This window comes from Oncorhynchus kisutch, linkage group LG5 (genome assembly GCF_002021735.2).
Source record: "Oncorhynchus kisutch isolate 150728-3 linkage group LG5, Okis_V2, whole genome shotgun sequence".
Classification (NCBI taxonomy): domain Eukaryota; kingdom Metazoa; phylum Chordata; class Actinopteri; order Salmoniformes; family Salmonidae; genus Oncorhynchus; species Oncorhynchus kisutch.
In genome coordinates this window covers 49,854,829-49,870,546 of record NC_034178.2, presented here as the reverse complement: position 1 = coordinate 49,870,546, position 15,718 = coordinate 49,854,829, and the positions used below count along the sequence as shown (strand labels likewise).

The 15,718-nt window shown below is 42.4% G+C and overlaps 1 protein-coding gene across 3 annotated transcripts in view; it reads left to right on the top strand.

The window, feature by feature from the left end:
• The window catches only part of LOC109891193 (inositol 1,4,5-trisphosphate receptor type 1), a 177,180-nt gene that overhangs the window by 5,325 nt on the left and 156,137 nt on the right, over positions 1-15,718 (top strand). For all 3 annotated transcript variants that reach the window (XM_031825256.1, XM_031825258.1, XM_031825257.1), the window contains exons 3-5: positions 2,010-2,080; positions 14,345-14,460; positions 15,279-15,365. In XM_031825256.1, the coding sequence (XP_031681116.1) occupies positions 2,010-2,080; positions 14,345-14,460; positions 15,279-15,365 (274 nt within the window). The remainder of the gene's footprint in view (positions 1-2,009; positions 2,081-14,344; positions 14,461-15,278; positions 15,366-15,718) is intronic.

Sequence of the window (15,718 nt, the reverse complement as noted above, 5' to 3'; positions counted from 1 at the left end):
TTGTCTTATTTGCTTTGTCTATACATTGATTATATTGCATGCTCTCTGCTGCGCAGACAATGTATTTGAAGAGTATTTATTCCAGTTTGCGAAGACGAGCCATCAACTGCTGGTTTGATTCTGTTTACCTGTGATTTACAAGGGGGATGGTTAGTAATGCTAGTGCTGGCTAGAGGCTCAGGATACCTGGACACCCCCCTCTTGCTGCTCATGAAAATTGGATCAGGCTGAGACAGCAGAAAGAGACCTCACTGCCTCCACTGAGTTACAGAGACCGGACGGAGACCGGACCCCGATGGATGGACGGACCCCGACGGACGGAGACCGGACCCCGCGACCGGACCCCGACGGACGACCGGACCCCTACTTCTCACACAGTGAGAAGTAGCACAGATCTGGATAAAATGGACCAAAATACATGACATTACGAATACGAGTCATACACTATGACACCGACGGACGGACGGAGACCGGACCCCGACGGACGGAGACCGGACCCCGACGGACGGACGGAGACCGGACCCCGACGGACGGACGGACGGAGACCGGACCCCGACGGACGGACGGACGGACGGAGACCGGACACGGACAGTTGCTGCTCCAGTTTCAACTGTTCTGCCTTATTATTATTCGACCATGCTGGTCATTTATGAACATTTGAACATCTTGGCAATGTTCTGTTATAATCTCCACCCAGCACAGCCAGAAGAGGACTGGCCACCCCACATAGCCTGGTTCCGCTCTAGGTTTCTTCCTAGGTTTTGGCCTTTCTAAGGAGTTTTTCCTAGCCACCGTGCTTCTACACCTGCATTGCTTGCTGGGTTTTAGGCTGGGTTTCTGTAAAGCACTTTGAGATATCAGCTGATGTACGAAGGGCTATATAAATACATTTGATTTGATTTTGATTTGATTTGACAGTCAGTCAGACAGAGACCGAGACAGAGACCAGACACGGACAGAGACCAGACAGAGACCAGGCATTACTAACCATCCACCAGACAGACAGACCAGACTAACAGACCAGCAGACAGACCAGACATGGACAGACAGACCAGACAGAGACCAGACATTACTAACCATCCACCAGACAGACAGACAGACAGACAGAGTTATTTGAATGACAATCACCGGCTGACAAAATGTCATGACCGCCACAGCCCTAGTCATAGGTTCTCTTTTCTGACAACTTACTATAATATGAATCAGATGCTCAGTATAGCAATGCTGTATAATGCTCTGCGGAGGTAGACACTGTAGACTGGAGCCTCAGTGTGTTATGTCATTTTCAGAGCGGTGTATCCCTGGTGCAGACAGGTCCATGTGTAGTATGACTGACTGTGTGTGTGTAAACTCCACAGGAACATGACTGGGATGGATGTGGTATCTGGCTGGGGTCCCAGGCAGCCGTTATTATGAGCCAGTATAAAACTAAATTTGTTAGCGGCAGGAATGCTAGTCAGTTCGCCCACTAGCAGTGGCCAGCTAATCCTCTCATTTCTTCCTCATAATTGGTGGACTGTAGAAGAGCCACGGCGATACAAGAAACCTTGTGGTGTAACCACAAGTATGTGATTGGTCTAAATATAGTGACTGAGGGAGTCAAAATAAACAGAGCTCTGTGGTTAAGTGTTATGAAAAAACGGTGTACTTTTTATGGGTGTACGTGGTGCTTTATTACAAGATCTCAGGCGGACAATGGGCTTGGATGTAATGGAGGGTTTTATTGTGAAACAATGAGTTGAAATAAAAGCCTTTGATTTGAAAAGATGCTGGTTTCTTCCAGATATACCCTAACCTAGAATGAATAACCCTTGTGGAAAGGGGTACACATTTGTTTGGAGCCTGGGGCTTATATATGAAAAATCAAGAAAGCTATGTGCTTGCAGATTTGTATGTGTGGTGCACATCTATAATGTTGAAACTGTTCAAGTTTATTTGCATTTGAAGGGTGTGTGGTCGACTATCTGTGTGTTTCTGACTTGACGTGTCATTGTCTCTTCCCTCCACAGGCTGGTAGATGACCGCTGTGTGGTACAGCCCGACACAGGGGACCTGAACAACCCCCCCAAAAAGTTCAGAGGTAAGAGAATGGTATACCCCCATCTCATTCTACTATAGCAGCTCACGCAGCATCACATCACCTCAGTAAATCCTGCCTGTTTATACAGTGTGTTCCAATGTTTCTTATTGTGTTACACTGCGTTTCTATGGTGCTATCGCCATTATCACTCCTGTCCACATGGACTTCAAAAAGCACAGCTCTCTTTGATGTGATGTCTCTTTGATGTGTGTGTGTGTATGATGCTTGGATTTGTGTGTGTGTGTGTGTGATGCTTGTATCTGGGTTTTTTATCAGTGTGTGTTTGTGTATCATCTTTCCTATGTTGTGAGGCTGTGAACATATTGAGGCCCATGAAGGAAGATGTTTCTCTGGGTTTTGCAGTTGGGCTATATATAGCTCTGTCACAGGAAGTACAACTGAACTTGCGACTAAGGCTGTGGGGCTCATGAAATGTTGTCAGCCAGTTGTTGTCATATAAAAGACTCACGTTCTCACGGTAATTGACCGTTACTTAACATACTCGTTTAGCATCTCCAGGCCTCCACACGAACAAGCTGACGATGAGGGCATTTGGAGCATCTACATTTAAAAAAGAATAATAAGTCCATTTAACATACAATAAATCCATTATTTATTTTAGACAGGTCTAAAGAAACATTATGATATGAAGAACATGTATTTCGTAAGAACAGAATAGGAGTTGGCCAACTATGTTATCTGGCTATGGATATGCCATAGGCTGCAGGCTAGTTAATTTAGCTGACAAGATATGCCTAAATCCTGTGCCATTATTTTATTTGATATGATTTTATAGTAAGAACAATAAAATTGAACTTAGCTGAATAAAATAGAAAGGATATTTTTCCCATTACAGTGACTGCACATATGAAATCGAAATGTTGAGCGTAATAAAGTTATCATTTAAAACAGGTCCTATATGCTACATTAAGAATTATTTGGCAACTTTAGTTGTGAAGGATACAAACCTTAGAATGTCTTAGAAATCAAAACATAGGGGCTACATCGTATGACTACACATTACTGATGATTTGAAAAAGTGGCACAAAAAAAAGCTTGCACTCTGTTTTTTGCCTCAGGGTGGACAGCTGTTCTCTCATGAACTGATCATATTTTGAAATTAGTTTAGGTTAAGAACGGCCCATTATCAAATGGGCGTGAACAGGGGCAGGGAAAAAAGACAAATCACCTGTATGCACTTGAATAGCAAGTGGAGGCCGTGCGCTTTCTCTGTTTTGTAGCAGCTGAGAAATGAATACAACACTTATTTCACTCCACGCATCAACCACTGTTTGAGGAGCATGCTTTCACTGTCTCAACAGGTGATATTCCTGTTTGAGGAGTATGATGTCACTGTCTCAACAGGTGATATTCCTATTTGAGGAGCATGCTCTCACTGTCTCAACAGGTGATATTCCTGTTTGAGGAGCATGCTCTCACTGTCTCAACAGGTGATATTCCTGTTTGAGGAGTATGCTGTCACTGTCTCAACAGGTAATATTCCTGTTTGAGGAGTATGCTCTCACTGTCTCAACAGGTGATATTCCTGTTTGAGGAGTATGCTCTCACTGTCTCAACAGGTGATATTCCTGTTTGAGGAGTATGCTCTCACTGTCTCAACAGGTGATATTCCTGTTTGAGGAGTATGCTGTCACTGTCTCAACAGGTGATATTCCTGTTTGAGGAGTATGCTGTCACTGCCTCAACAGGTGATAATCCTGTTTGAGGAGTATGCTGTCACTGTCTCAACAGGTGATATTCCTGTTTGAGGAGTATGCTGTCACTGCCTCAACAGGTGATAATCCTGTTTGAGGAGCATGCTCTCACTGCCCCAACAGGTGATATTCTGCCATGTTCTCTCCAACCTTGTTCCTGCAGCTACCCAGTACTAAATTTAGGAAACCAATTGAAATCTGTTTGTGAACATTGATAGTAACATGTTTTCACATTGAAACATATTTCACTAAATTGACAGCCCGTCAGCATGCTGGAGAAAGGAATAAAGGAGAGAGGAGCATTTCACTACACCCGCAATAACATCTGCTAATCACATGTATGTGACAAATAACATTTGATTTGGAAATGCATGGTGGTGAGATATTCTGTATAGCTAAAGCTAATGTGTCACCCAATTAATTATGAAAATATAAAAATTCCCTATTAGGCTATTCAAACCAAATACAAATTCACTAATTGTAGGCTAACTGTAAGCCGCACTGCACAATTAATGAACCAACAGCATCGCCTAGACTCGTTCTCTCCCAGACTCATAGATAGCAGTTTTAGAGTGTAGCATAAGGTAACCAGTCCATCCTGTATGCATAATAATACAGTCCACACTCAAAAGGCGTTTACTCAAATTTGTTTAATTTTGGAGTATAGGCTAGACCAATTATGTACCGAAGACCTCTTAAATCAGTTTTGGTTTATGTTTTTCTGCTATGTATAATATGCGGTAGGCTATGTATTGGCTATAACTCCAGTATGTAGATGGGAGGCAGGGCACAATCATAATTTGTATTGAGTTTTTGTTTTTTCAGGCTTGATTCATTCAGAACTTCCATACAGCAAAGCATCCCCAAACCATCACACTACCATCACCACGCTTCACCATTGGGATGAGGTCCTTACTGTGGAATCATCACACTACCACCACCACGCTTCACCGTTGGGATGAGGTCCTTACTGTGGAATCATCACACTACCACCACCACGCTTCACCGTTGGGATGAGGTCCTTACTATGGAATCATCACACTACCACCACCACGCTTCAGCGTTGGGATGAGGTCCTTACTGTGGAATCATCACACTACCACCACCACGCTTCACCATTGGGATGAGGTCCTTACTGTGGAATCATCACACTACCACCACCACGCTTCACCGTTGGGATGAGGTCCTTACTGTGGAATCATCACACTACCACCACCACGCTTCATCGTTGGGATGAGGTCCTTACTGTGGAATCATCACACTACCACCACCACGCTTCACCGTTGGGATGAGGTCCTTACTGTGGAATCATCACACTACCACCACCACGCTTCAGCGTTGGGATGAGGTCCTTACTGTGGAATCATCACACTACCACCACCACGCTTCACCATTGGGATGAGGTCCTTACTGTGGAATCATCACACTACCACCACCACGCTTCACCATTGGGATGAGGTCCTTACTGTGGAATCATCACACTACCACCACCACGCTTCACCGTTGGGATGAGGTCCTTACTGTGGAATCATCACACTACCACCACCACGCTTCAGCGTTGGGATGAGGTCCTTATGGAATGTTTGGTTTTTGACCAGGCATAAGGGGACCCATGTTTTCCAAAAAGTTATACTTTTGACTCATCTGTTCATAGAACATTCTTCCAAGAGTCTTGATGATCATCCAGGTGCTTCCAGGTGCTTTTTGGCAAACTTTTTGGATGAGAAAAACCAAACACTGCATTCCTCAGTAAGAAACTCATACCAACGGTCAAACATGGTGGTGGTAGTGTGATGGTTTGGGGATGCTTTGCTGCCTCAGGACATGGATGACTTGCCTTAATAGAAGGAACCATGAATTCTGCAGTATATCAGAGAATTCTACAGGAGAATGTCGGCCATCCGTCTGTGAGCTGAAGCTGGAGCGCAGCTGGGTCGTGCATCAAGACAATGATCCCGTCTACGTGAAAATGGTTAAAAAGCAACACATTTTAAGTTTTGGAATGGCCTAGTCAAAGTCCAGACCTAATCCCAATTGATATGTTGTGGCAGGACTTGAAACGAGCAGTTCATACTTGAAAACCCACAAATGTTGCTTAGTTAAGTTCCGCATGTAAGAGTGGTCCAAAATTCCTCCACCGCAATGTGACAGACTGATCAACAACTACAGGAAGTGTTTGGTTGCAGTCATTGCAGCTAAAGGTGGCACAACCAGTTATTGAGTGTAAGGGGGCAGTTACTTTCTCAGACAGGGGCACTGGGTGTTGCATTACTTTATTAAGTATAAATCATTTTTGTTATTTGTTAACTCAGGTTCCCTTTATTTAATATTAGGTTTTGGTTAAAGATTGGAAAACATTCAGTATCAGCACTTTTTCCCGGCACTGCAGTATGTTCACCATTTCAATATACGTGGACGTTCCATGCACAATTTCTGTGGGGTTTTAGCAATTGTCTGTGTTAGTGTGTGTAATAATCGCTGAAGAGGTGAGAAAAGCATGGTGTTTTGTGATGGTGTACTTTTCAGTAATGGAACGAGTGCAATATGGATCCATATTGTGTCGCCCTAAGAGGAACAAATGAACATGTTTCAGCAATGCTGGAAGGAGTTGAGACTAACAGGCATTCCACTCATACTAGGAGTTATGTTAGTTTCCGCATTACATGATGTGGCTGAAGGCGAGTGGGGCTCTGTCTAGCATACATTGTGCCCATTAGCTGCAGTCTGATAGAGCGAAGCAGGGAGATTGTACTGTATTTCTAAGCGTTAAAGCTTTGTTTTCCTTAGATAGAGCGTTGATGTCCGATGGAAGTTCTGAGTTTATTTCCTCCTTGAAGACTGTTACCAACACCAGCCAGGAGGCTACTCTCTCTCTGTCCGTCCATCTCTGTCAGTCTATCTTTCTGTGCAGTAACGGTGTGTGTGTGTATGTTCAGTCAAGTTATCTCTGTCTGTGTGTGTATGTTCAGTGTCCTGTAAGGCTTTAACCAGGGCTGTGACCTGAAGTCGCCTGTATTCTAAGAACATTGTTGTTGGTAGTAATAGATGATAGTATAGGGTGAGATGTAGCCTACTTGGCTAACACTACTGTGACCTCAACTGATCAAATTCTTTTTTTATACCAAAATGTGACTCATTTGGATTCTTTCTGTAGCTCGGCACGGCCTTTTTATTTACGGGATGCTTTTTCCAGACGTTAAACCAAACATTAAACGGTTTCTTCCTATTGTTTTTAGCATTAGCCAAACACTAAAAACCACGGTGTATACTCAGTGGGAGTTACTGTACTTCCATTTATACCCCAATCTTTAGATTGGTAAGTGCTTTTTTGAGACTTCCGGAGGAGGGAGTGTGTCCGCCGGATGGCTGGACGGTGTAGGGTGAGATTACCCCTAGAGTTACACCCCCCCCCCCCCCCGCTGATGGTTATGATCTGGGGAGGGTAAGCTGATCCTAGATCAACTTCTGCCTGGAGTACAGTCCCCCTGTGTGCCGTCCATTTTGGAGAGTTCCTCCTCAGAGAGAGTAAATAGTGTGTTGGGGGATGCAGAATTTCTGTGTAGCTGCTCTGAAAGATGGTGGAGATAATCCTCCTTACTTTAGCATGCTGCTGGCTATGGGCCAGACTAACCCTGGCCACCAGGCCTCACTACTGAGGTATGCATACCATTTCCTCCCAATGTAAGCAGACGCACCCCACTTTACAGGCACGCACACATGCACACATACAGTTTTGCAGGCAAACAACATTTTTATGTCTCTGTGTCCAGTATGAAAGAAGTTACAGGTAGTTTCACGAGCCAATGCTAACTAGCATTCTAGCAGATACCCATAGTCTTCCAGCCATATGGCTAGCAGACACCCATAGTCTTCCAGCCATATGGCTAGTGCTAGGTAGATAAAGGGCCTCATTGCCAAAATCCCAAAGTATCCCTTTAAACACACACATACACAGGCTAGTGATGTGCGGGTTGACTCAGAAATCGCAGTCCCCGTGGTTATATCCGCAGGTAAGGGTGTAAGGTGACCACATTTAAAATACACAAATGTGGGACAACACCCCCCCCCCCAAATACTTATTTTCCACCATAATTTGCAAATAAATTTCATTAAAAATCCTACAATGTGATTTTCTGGATTTCTTTCCCCCATTTTGTCTGTCATAGTTGAAGTGTACCTATGATGAAAATTACAGGCCTCCCTCATCTTTTTAAGTGGGAGAACTTGCACAATTGGTGGCTGACTAAATACTTTTTTGCCCCACTGTATACCGTCCCTGTGTCATTTATAGTGTAAAGATATGGAATGGATTGATGTGTTTCAGTTGAGTTTATTCAATACTATTGTATCACATCCGGCCATGATTGGGAGTCCCATAGGGCGGCGCACAATTGGCCCAGCATCGTCCGGGTTTGGCTGGGGTATGCAGTCATTGTAAATAAGAATTTGTTCTTAACTGACTTGCCTCGTTAAATAAAGGTACAATTTAAAAAAGCACTTGGTAACTCTCCGATGCCAACTATTTACATCAGACCGTTAGAATCACTAGGCAGCCAAATGCCTATAGTAGGAAACAGAGTTGTTATCAATAAGCCATGTACAGTTGAAGTCGGAAGTTTACATACACCTTAGCCAAAAACATTTCAACTCAGTTTTTCACAATTCCATTTAATCCTAGTAAAAAAATCCCTGTTTTAGGTCAGTTAGGATCACCACTTTATTTAAAAAATGTGAAATATCAGAATGAAATAATTATTTATTTCAGGTTGTATTTCTTTCACCACATTCCCAGTGGGTCAGAAGTTTACATACACTCAATTAGTATTTGGTAGCATTGCCTTTAAATTGTTTAACTTGGGTCAAACTTTTCCATACAATAAGCTGGGTAAATTTTGGCCCATTCCACCTGATAGAGCTGGTGAAACTGAGTCAGGTTTGTAGGCCTCCTTGCTCGCACATGCTTTTTCAGTTCTGCCCACAAATGTTCTATAGGATTGAGGTCAGGGCTTTGTGAGGGCCACTCCAATACCTTGACTTTGTTGTCCCTTAAGCCATTTTGGCATAACTTTGGAAGTATGCTTGGGGTCATTGTCCATTTGGAAGACCCATTTGCGACCAAGCTTTAACTTCTTGATTGATATCTTGATGTTACTTCAATATATCCACATCATTTTGCCATCTATTTTGTGAAGTGCACCCGTCCCTCCTGCAGCAAAGCACCCCCACAACATGATGCTGCCAACCCCATGCTTAACGGTTGGGGTGGTTTTCTTCAGCTTGCAAGCCTCCCCCTTTTTCCTCCAAACATAACGATGGGCATTATGGCCAAACAGTTCTATTTTTGTTTCATCAGACCAGAGGACATTTCTCCAAAAAGTACGATCTTTGTCCCCATGTGCTTTCATTAATGCATGGCCTCGTTTCACAGGAGCATTGTAAAATAAGCATTCACTCAATGAACCAGCCTTAATGAACTTTGTTTAATTACATATCGAATTTGATTGTGTAACATCAGTTTAATATTTTTTTTATTTTGTGGCCGCCTAGAACAATGAGCCAGAAATTTCACAGAATTTTAAAATGTAAAGTTTCCTGTTTGGCGTTTCCATTCACTCCCAAATATGGTGATGTGAGGAAGCTATTTAATCAGCTTCTTGATATGCCACACCTGTCAGGTGGATGGATTATCTTGGCGAAGGAGAACTGCTCACAGCGACGTCAACAAATTTGTGCACAAAATGTTAGAGAAATAAGCTTTTTGTGCGTATGGAAAATGTATTTTATTTTAGCTCATGGAACCTACACTTTATATGTTTATTTGTTTCAGTATATTTCCTTACAACCAGTCAAGCTGATGTAATTTGGACATTTTGCACTGAAAATCATTCCTGTTTTTCTTTTTTTGTTATCACATTTTTTCTCCGGGCCCTGAACTTCTTTGCTCTGCAATTTCCACATTTTGTTGTGTTACAGCCCGAATTTAAAATGGATTACATTTCTTATAATGTTAATGTGGAATTATGTTTTTAGAAATGTTTCTAATGAATAAATAATGTAAAGCTGAAATGTTTTGAGTCAATATTTATTCAACCCCTTTGTTATGGCAAGTCTAAAATAGTTCAGGAGTAGAAATGTGCTTAACAAGTCAGATAATAAATTGCAGGGACTCACTCTGTGTGCAATAATGGTGTTTAACATGATTGTTGAATGACTACCTAATCTCTGTACCCCACACATACAATTATCTGTAAGGTCCCTCAGTGGATTTAAAACACATTCAACAATAGACCAGGGAGGTTTTCCAATGCCTCACAAAGAAGAACACCTATTGGTAGATGGGTACACATAAAAAAAAAAAGCTGACGTTGAATATCCCATCGAGCATGCTTAAGTTATTAATTACACTTTGGATGGTTTATTACACTCAGTCACTACAAAGATACAGGTGTCCTTCCTAACTCCGTTACCAGAGAGGAAGGAAACCGCTCAGGGATTTCAATGAGGCCAATGGTCATTTTAAACAAGTTACAGAGTTAAATGGCTGTGATAGGAGAACTGAGGATAGATAAACAACATTGTAGTTACTCCACAATTCTAACCTAAAGGACAGAGAGAAAAGGAGGAATAAAATAACCTACAACTCAAGGTAATTGGAGATGACATTGAATGTCCTGAGTGGCCTAGTTACAGTTTTGACTTAAATTGGCTTGAAAATCTATGGCAAAACATGAAAATGTCTGTCTAGCAATGACCAACAACCAACTTGACAGAGCTTGAACAATTTTATAAAGAATAATGGGCAAATATTGTGCAATCCAGGTTGGGAAAGCTCTGGAGAGACTTACACGAAAAGACTCACAGCTGTAATCGATTGAATACTTACCTAATCAAAATACATTTGTTTTATTTTCAATTAAGAAAGTTTATTTTACATTTTTCTTTCACTTTGACAATCAAGAGGATTTTGTGTAGATTGTTGACAAAAAAATGACAAATCTATTTCAATCACACTTTATAACACAACAAAATATCTAAAAAGTCCAGGTGCGTGAGTACTTTCTGAAGGCACTGCACATCTCTTCATGTCGCTACAGCTCAGCAAAGGCTGGGGTTCACATAAACAAAGGCTCATGTCAACGTTCTCACCTCCGTCATCCGACCATACACATTCTGGTGCTGAAACACATCTTTATTATGTTTGAAGTAGCACACCAATCTACATTCCATCATATGACGCATAGTGACCAATTGTTTTCATCTCATTGTGTTCAGTTTTCCCTTCATTAACATAGGACCTCTGCTCAGTGAATGCTGTGCAGATCTTTGTAGCAGTTCAGAATGTTCTGAAAAGTAGTTGTTGCTTGAGGTGACCATTCCTCTCATGAATACAGTTTTAATGTCCACCTTTGTAGCAGTATATAAAGCTAGCTCCGTTCCACAATGATCTCTCTCAAGACCTTCTCATTATCGTTTCCTCAGGAGTAACATGTCCTTGAAGAAGTCGGTACAAACTCTGTTTCTAACATCATCGACAGTGAACAAGATTGGAATGTCTTTGTTCCACCTGAAATACCTGAAGGGACAGAACCTTCTCTTTGTGTGTTTTTTCTAAATGCTGTTTTGTTGGTGAATAACAATGTGAGAGCATGTGGAAGACATTAGAGGGATCTCTCCTGCTGGACAGAGGCTGGTTTTGTCTGTTTGTTTTGCTCTCCTCCCTTCATCCTCCCTTCATGCTTCCTTCCTTCCTCATCACAGCTAAAACTGTTTACATGGATGTGTACTGGGTCATGAAACAGCTCTATACTTCAGGCTCAACCCAGACGTTTAGAATAAGGATATGTCTTCAGCATATTGAACTGTCAGTGAGGTTAGGCAAGGGAAGGAAGCTGTTGAAGAGCATTGAGACTGGGCCATGCAATAAAGCTGAGAGGTTACTTCCTTTATAAACTGTAAAACAGGATAAGAACAGAGGATAGACTCAGACCTGTGAAGTTGTCTGGATTTCTTCTGGTCCTGGCTATTGAGTCTCTCCACCAGGCCAGACAGGCATCCCTATTCCTGGCTGCAGGCCTTTGATAGCTCTCTCTCTCTCTCTCTCTCTCTCTCTCTGTCACACTATGTCACACTCTGTCACTCTCTCTCTCTGGGTCTCTGTCTCTTTGTGTAAGACCATGTTCTGAGGATAACGTGTGTGTGTGTGTCGATGTTTTTTTCCCTTTCAACACAGGCAACACATCTGAGCTCTGTTGTTTTGTGGCCTTTATTGTTTTCATTTGAATGTTTTGATGTTTCCTGCCCTGAATGGGGGGGGATCTAGGGGAAATACTAGGCTACTTAGTGGGCTCGTCCACTCTAGCATCCAATCTCTGAATGATTCTGTACTCTCAGGGGCTGTGCTTGCTTACCATATTGTCTTGTGGCCTAAGCTTTCTCCACTTTGGTCTCTATTAGGATTCCATGACTGTGAGCTCATGAGTTGACAATCAGTGGGTCATAGTCCTGTTCTGTGATTGGTAGACAGTATATTCTTCTAATACCAGCCAGCTAAAACCAGGAATGTCAACAAAGTTTTGAGTCATTAACTGCCCCAGTTTACCAGGTCTCCCTCAGAGCGATCTCACCGCCCCTTTTCCCGGAGTCCGAATGGGAATTCTGAGAAGGAGCGTCCACATAATTCCCTGATATCTCCCACAGCTGACTGACAGGGGAGGAGGAGTGAGAGAATGAGGTACTTGTTTTGTGGTAGAGATGTGTTTCTCAGTCGCTCCGACTGCCCTGTGGTATCCTGCATTCTTCTGCCGTTTCGCTCCATTTGGACCCCTTTTTTGATGTGATTCTGGTGGACGTGTTTTATCAGCCCCATCGCTAGACACGGAATATCTGTTTTTGACACACACAGTGTGTGCGCGCGCACAAGCTACACACACTACAAAGGGCCGCTCTGTCCAGAGCATTGCGCTCTGAGGGAATAGATCAGAGCTCCTCCCTCCATTTTCACTTTCCTATTTCTTTCTCTCCTGACACCACTTTCTCTTATTTGTTTGTTTGTTTTGGAATGCATGGTGTAAATCATATCCTAGGGAAGTAGAGGGGGTATTAACAGCTATTAGCTTGAGGAGAGCTTGGAGGGAGCGATGGAGGGATGATTGAGAGGGGAGTTGGAGTCCACTCCTCTCTTTCTCTTCCCACTCCCCTGCTCTGGCTAGCCTTATTTGGTCACTTTGCTGCTGCTACGACTGGAGAGAGAGAAAGGGGGGATGGACAGATTGTTATTTTCTCTTCTTTTCCCTAAGAGAGAGATCTGATCTGAGGTCAGAGAGACAACCCAGGCCTGAGAGAAGGGGGGTTGTGGGTATCCTCTACTTTGCAACACTTATATAGTCTCCATGTAAAATATTCAGCTGCTAGATCAATTTAATGAAGGTGTTTAGGGTTATCATTCTATATACACATATGAAGTGTGATTTTGGAGCTGACCATCTCCAGTATGCAAGGCATTTTAATGGGCTGGTTATGATACCCCTCTCTAGCCAAAATTATTGACATACTACAGTACAGTATGTGTGAACAACTTGTACGTTAGATATGCCAGAAGTGAAACTGCTTGGTTGGTTTAACTGAGAACACATGCAAATCTGAGGAGCTGTTTCTCTGTCTGCTTCCTATTGTGGCTATGGAAATGACTGGTACAATTACAATACTTTCAGGACTGGCCAGTTGTTTGGCGTTATGTACAGTGACTGTCATATCTCAACATACTCACAAAGAAATCAAATGAAAAAAGCTGCAATAGGATTGTGAGTTTGCTAAACAACATTCTAACACTAACTTTTTGTTGTGAGTTTGCTGAGGAAACTCACCAAACTGTTGAAACTGGTTGCCTTATAATTGTACGTTGAATCAACATTTTTTACAGTGCTGCAGTACTGTACTGTACCCACTGTATACAATCATATCCCAGACGTTTCAGTGGAAATGGTCTCACGGACAGACACTCTGTTACATGCTGAGTTCCCTATCCCCTTTCCCCCTCTCTAATGTTCCCCCAGTGGCCTGTCTCATGTCACGTCCTCCCCAATCTTTCATCTGAGCTCATGAGACTTATCTGGATAGGAACCTGATGCAAGCCATCTGTAAGTGTGTGCGTGCGTGTGCTCATGTGTGTTTTAGCATGTACCCCTGTGAGAAGGATGATGCAAGTGTGTGTGTGTGTGTGTGTGTGTGTGTGTGTGTGTGTGTCACTGAGCACTGTGAATTTATTTACTTCTGACCCACTGGAATTGTGATGCAGTGAAATAATCTGTCTGTAAACAATTGTTGGAAAAATGACCTGTGTCATGCACAAAGTAGATGTACTAAGCGACTTGCCAAAACTATAGTTTGTTAACAAGAAATTTGTGTAGTGGTTGAAAATGAGTTTTATTGACTCCAACCGAAGTGTATATAAACTTCTGACTTCAACTGTAGCTGCATTGACAACAACTCAATCTTAACCATCCTTCACCTCTGAAACTGTTATTCATCGTCTTAGTGTCTCTCTGTCCAGATTGTCTGTTCAGGTTGTGTCCTATGAACCGGTACTCTGCTCAGAAACAGTTCTGGAAGGCAGCGAAGCCCGGAGGAAACAGCACCACAGACACGGTCCTCCTCAACAAACTACACGTGAGTCACTCCCCCAACCCTCACCCATCTCAACTGTCTTACCATGATATAACTGTATTATATGATTTATTTTATCAATTAATCAGTGGTATAATGACTCCAAATGTCATTCGAGGTATTAGCTCATCCACATCTGAAGAGATACAATAGATGAGCCCTCTTAGATAACTAAACTAATCTAAACTAGCACTACTTCTAAAATCCAATACAACTACATTAGTAAAGCACTTACACTCATGTTATTTTCCTTGACTGTGGTAATCTCTAATTCAAGTGTGAAATACTACATCCTGCAATTCCCTTTAACAACATGTATGGTTTGAGGAGCTCTCTTAAAGGGTTTAGGTTTTCTGTCCCCACACTGGTATGATGGTGTTCTTAGGGCGATTATATATTTGCTGAGGTAGAGGTAATGTTCAGGTCCTTTTATAGACATTTCTGAAGCTGTAGTTTCATTACTACCACCATCCCACCTTTCTTCTCTCTCTCTCTCAGCTCTTTCTCCCTCCCTCCCTGTTCTGATACAATACCACTTAAAGCCTTCTGGTATCTGACTACGGAGTCATACAATTATAGATTCAGATCTCTCCTGTGTTACCATGGTGATGTGAGGCCAGAGTTTTAGGTTCTAGCCCTTCAGTTGAAGCTTGCAGGAGTGTTGCTGTTAACTGCACTTGCCATTGCTACATTCTTTAGATTTCTGTCATTGAAATTAGTCCTTACTCCAGTCCATGTGGATACATTTGTGCAAAAGCAGTAGCAATGTTACTACTAGCAATAGTAATGGTCTCTAACTCCTTTTTCCATCACTTGTGTAGCATGCAGCAGATTTGGAAAAGAAGCAAAACGATTCAGAAAATAAAAAGTTGCTCGGAACGGTGATTCAGTATGGGAACGTCATTCAGGTGTGTGTGTATACATATTCATTGTCTGGAAGAACAGTGATTGACTTGTATCCACAGCTAAAAGTCATGTCAATGAAGCCAATCTACGCCATAATGAATCTCATACCCCACATATTTCTATTGGGTTTTAGCGTGACACAGTTTACGAGGCTTCCCATCCAGGATATTTTGTTGGTTCCAAACTTGGAGAACCCTGGAGGCATCCATGCGGTTTCTGTTTGTTTATAAATAGAACAGTGATGTGGGAGGATCTAGATGGTGTTTTTCTAGCTTCAGAATTGAGCATATTCTTTTCTCAGTCAAAACCTTTCAGTTATAGTCTGAGACTAAAACGTACTGCATACCCATAAGGG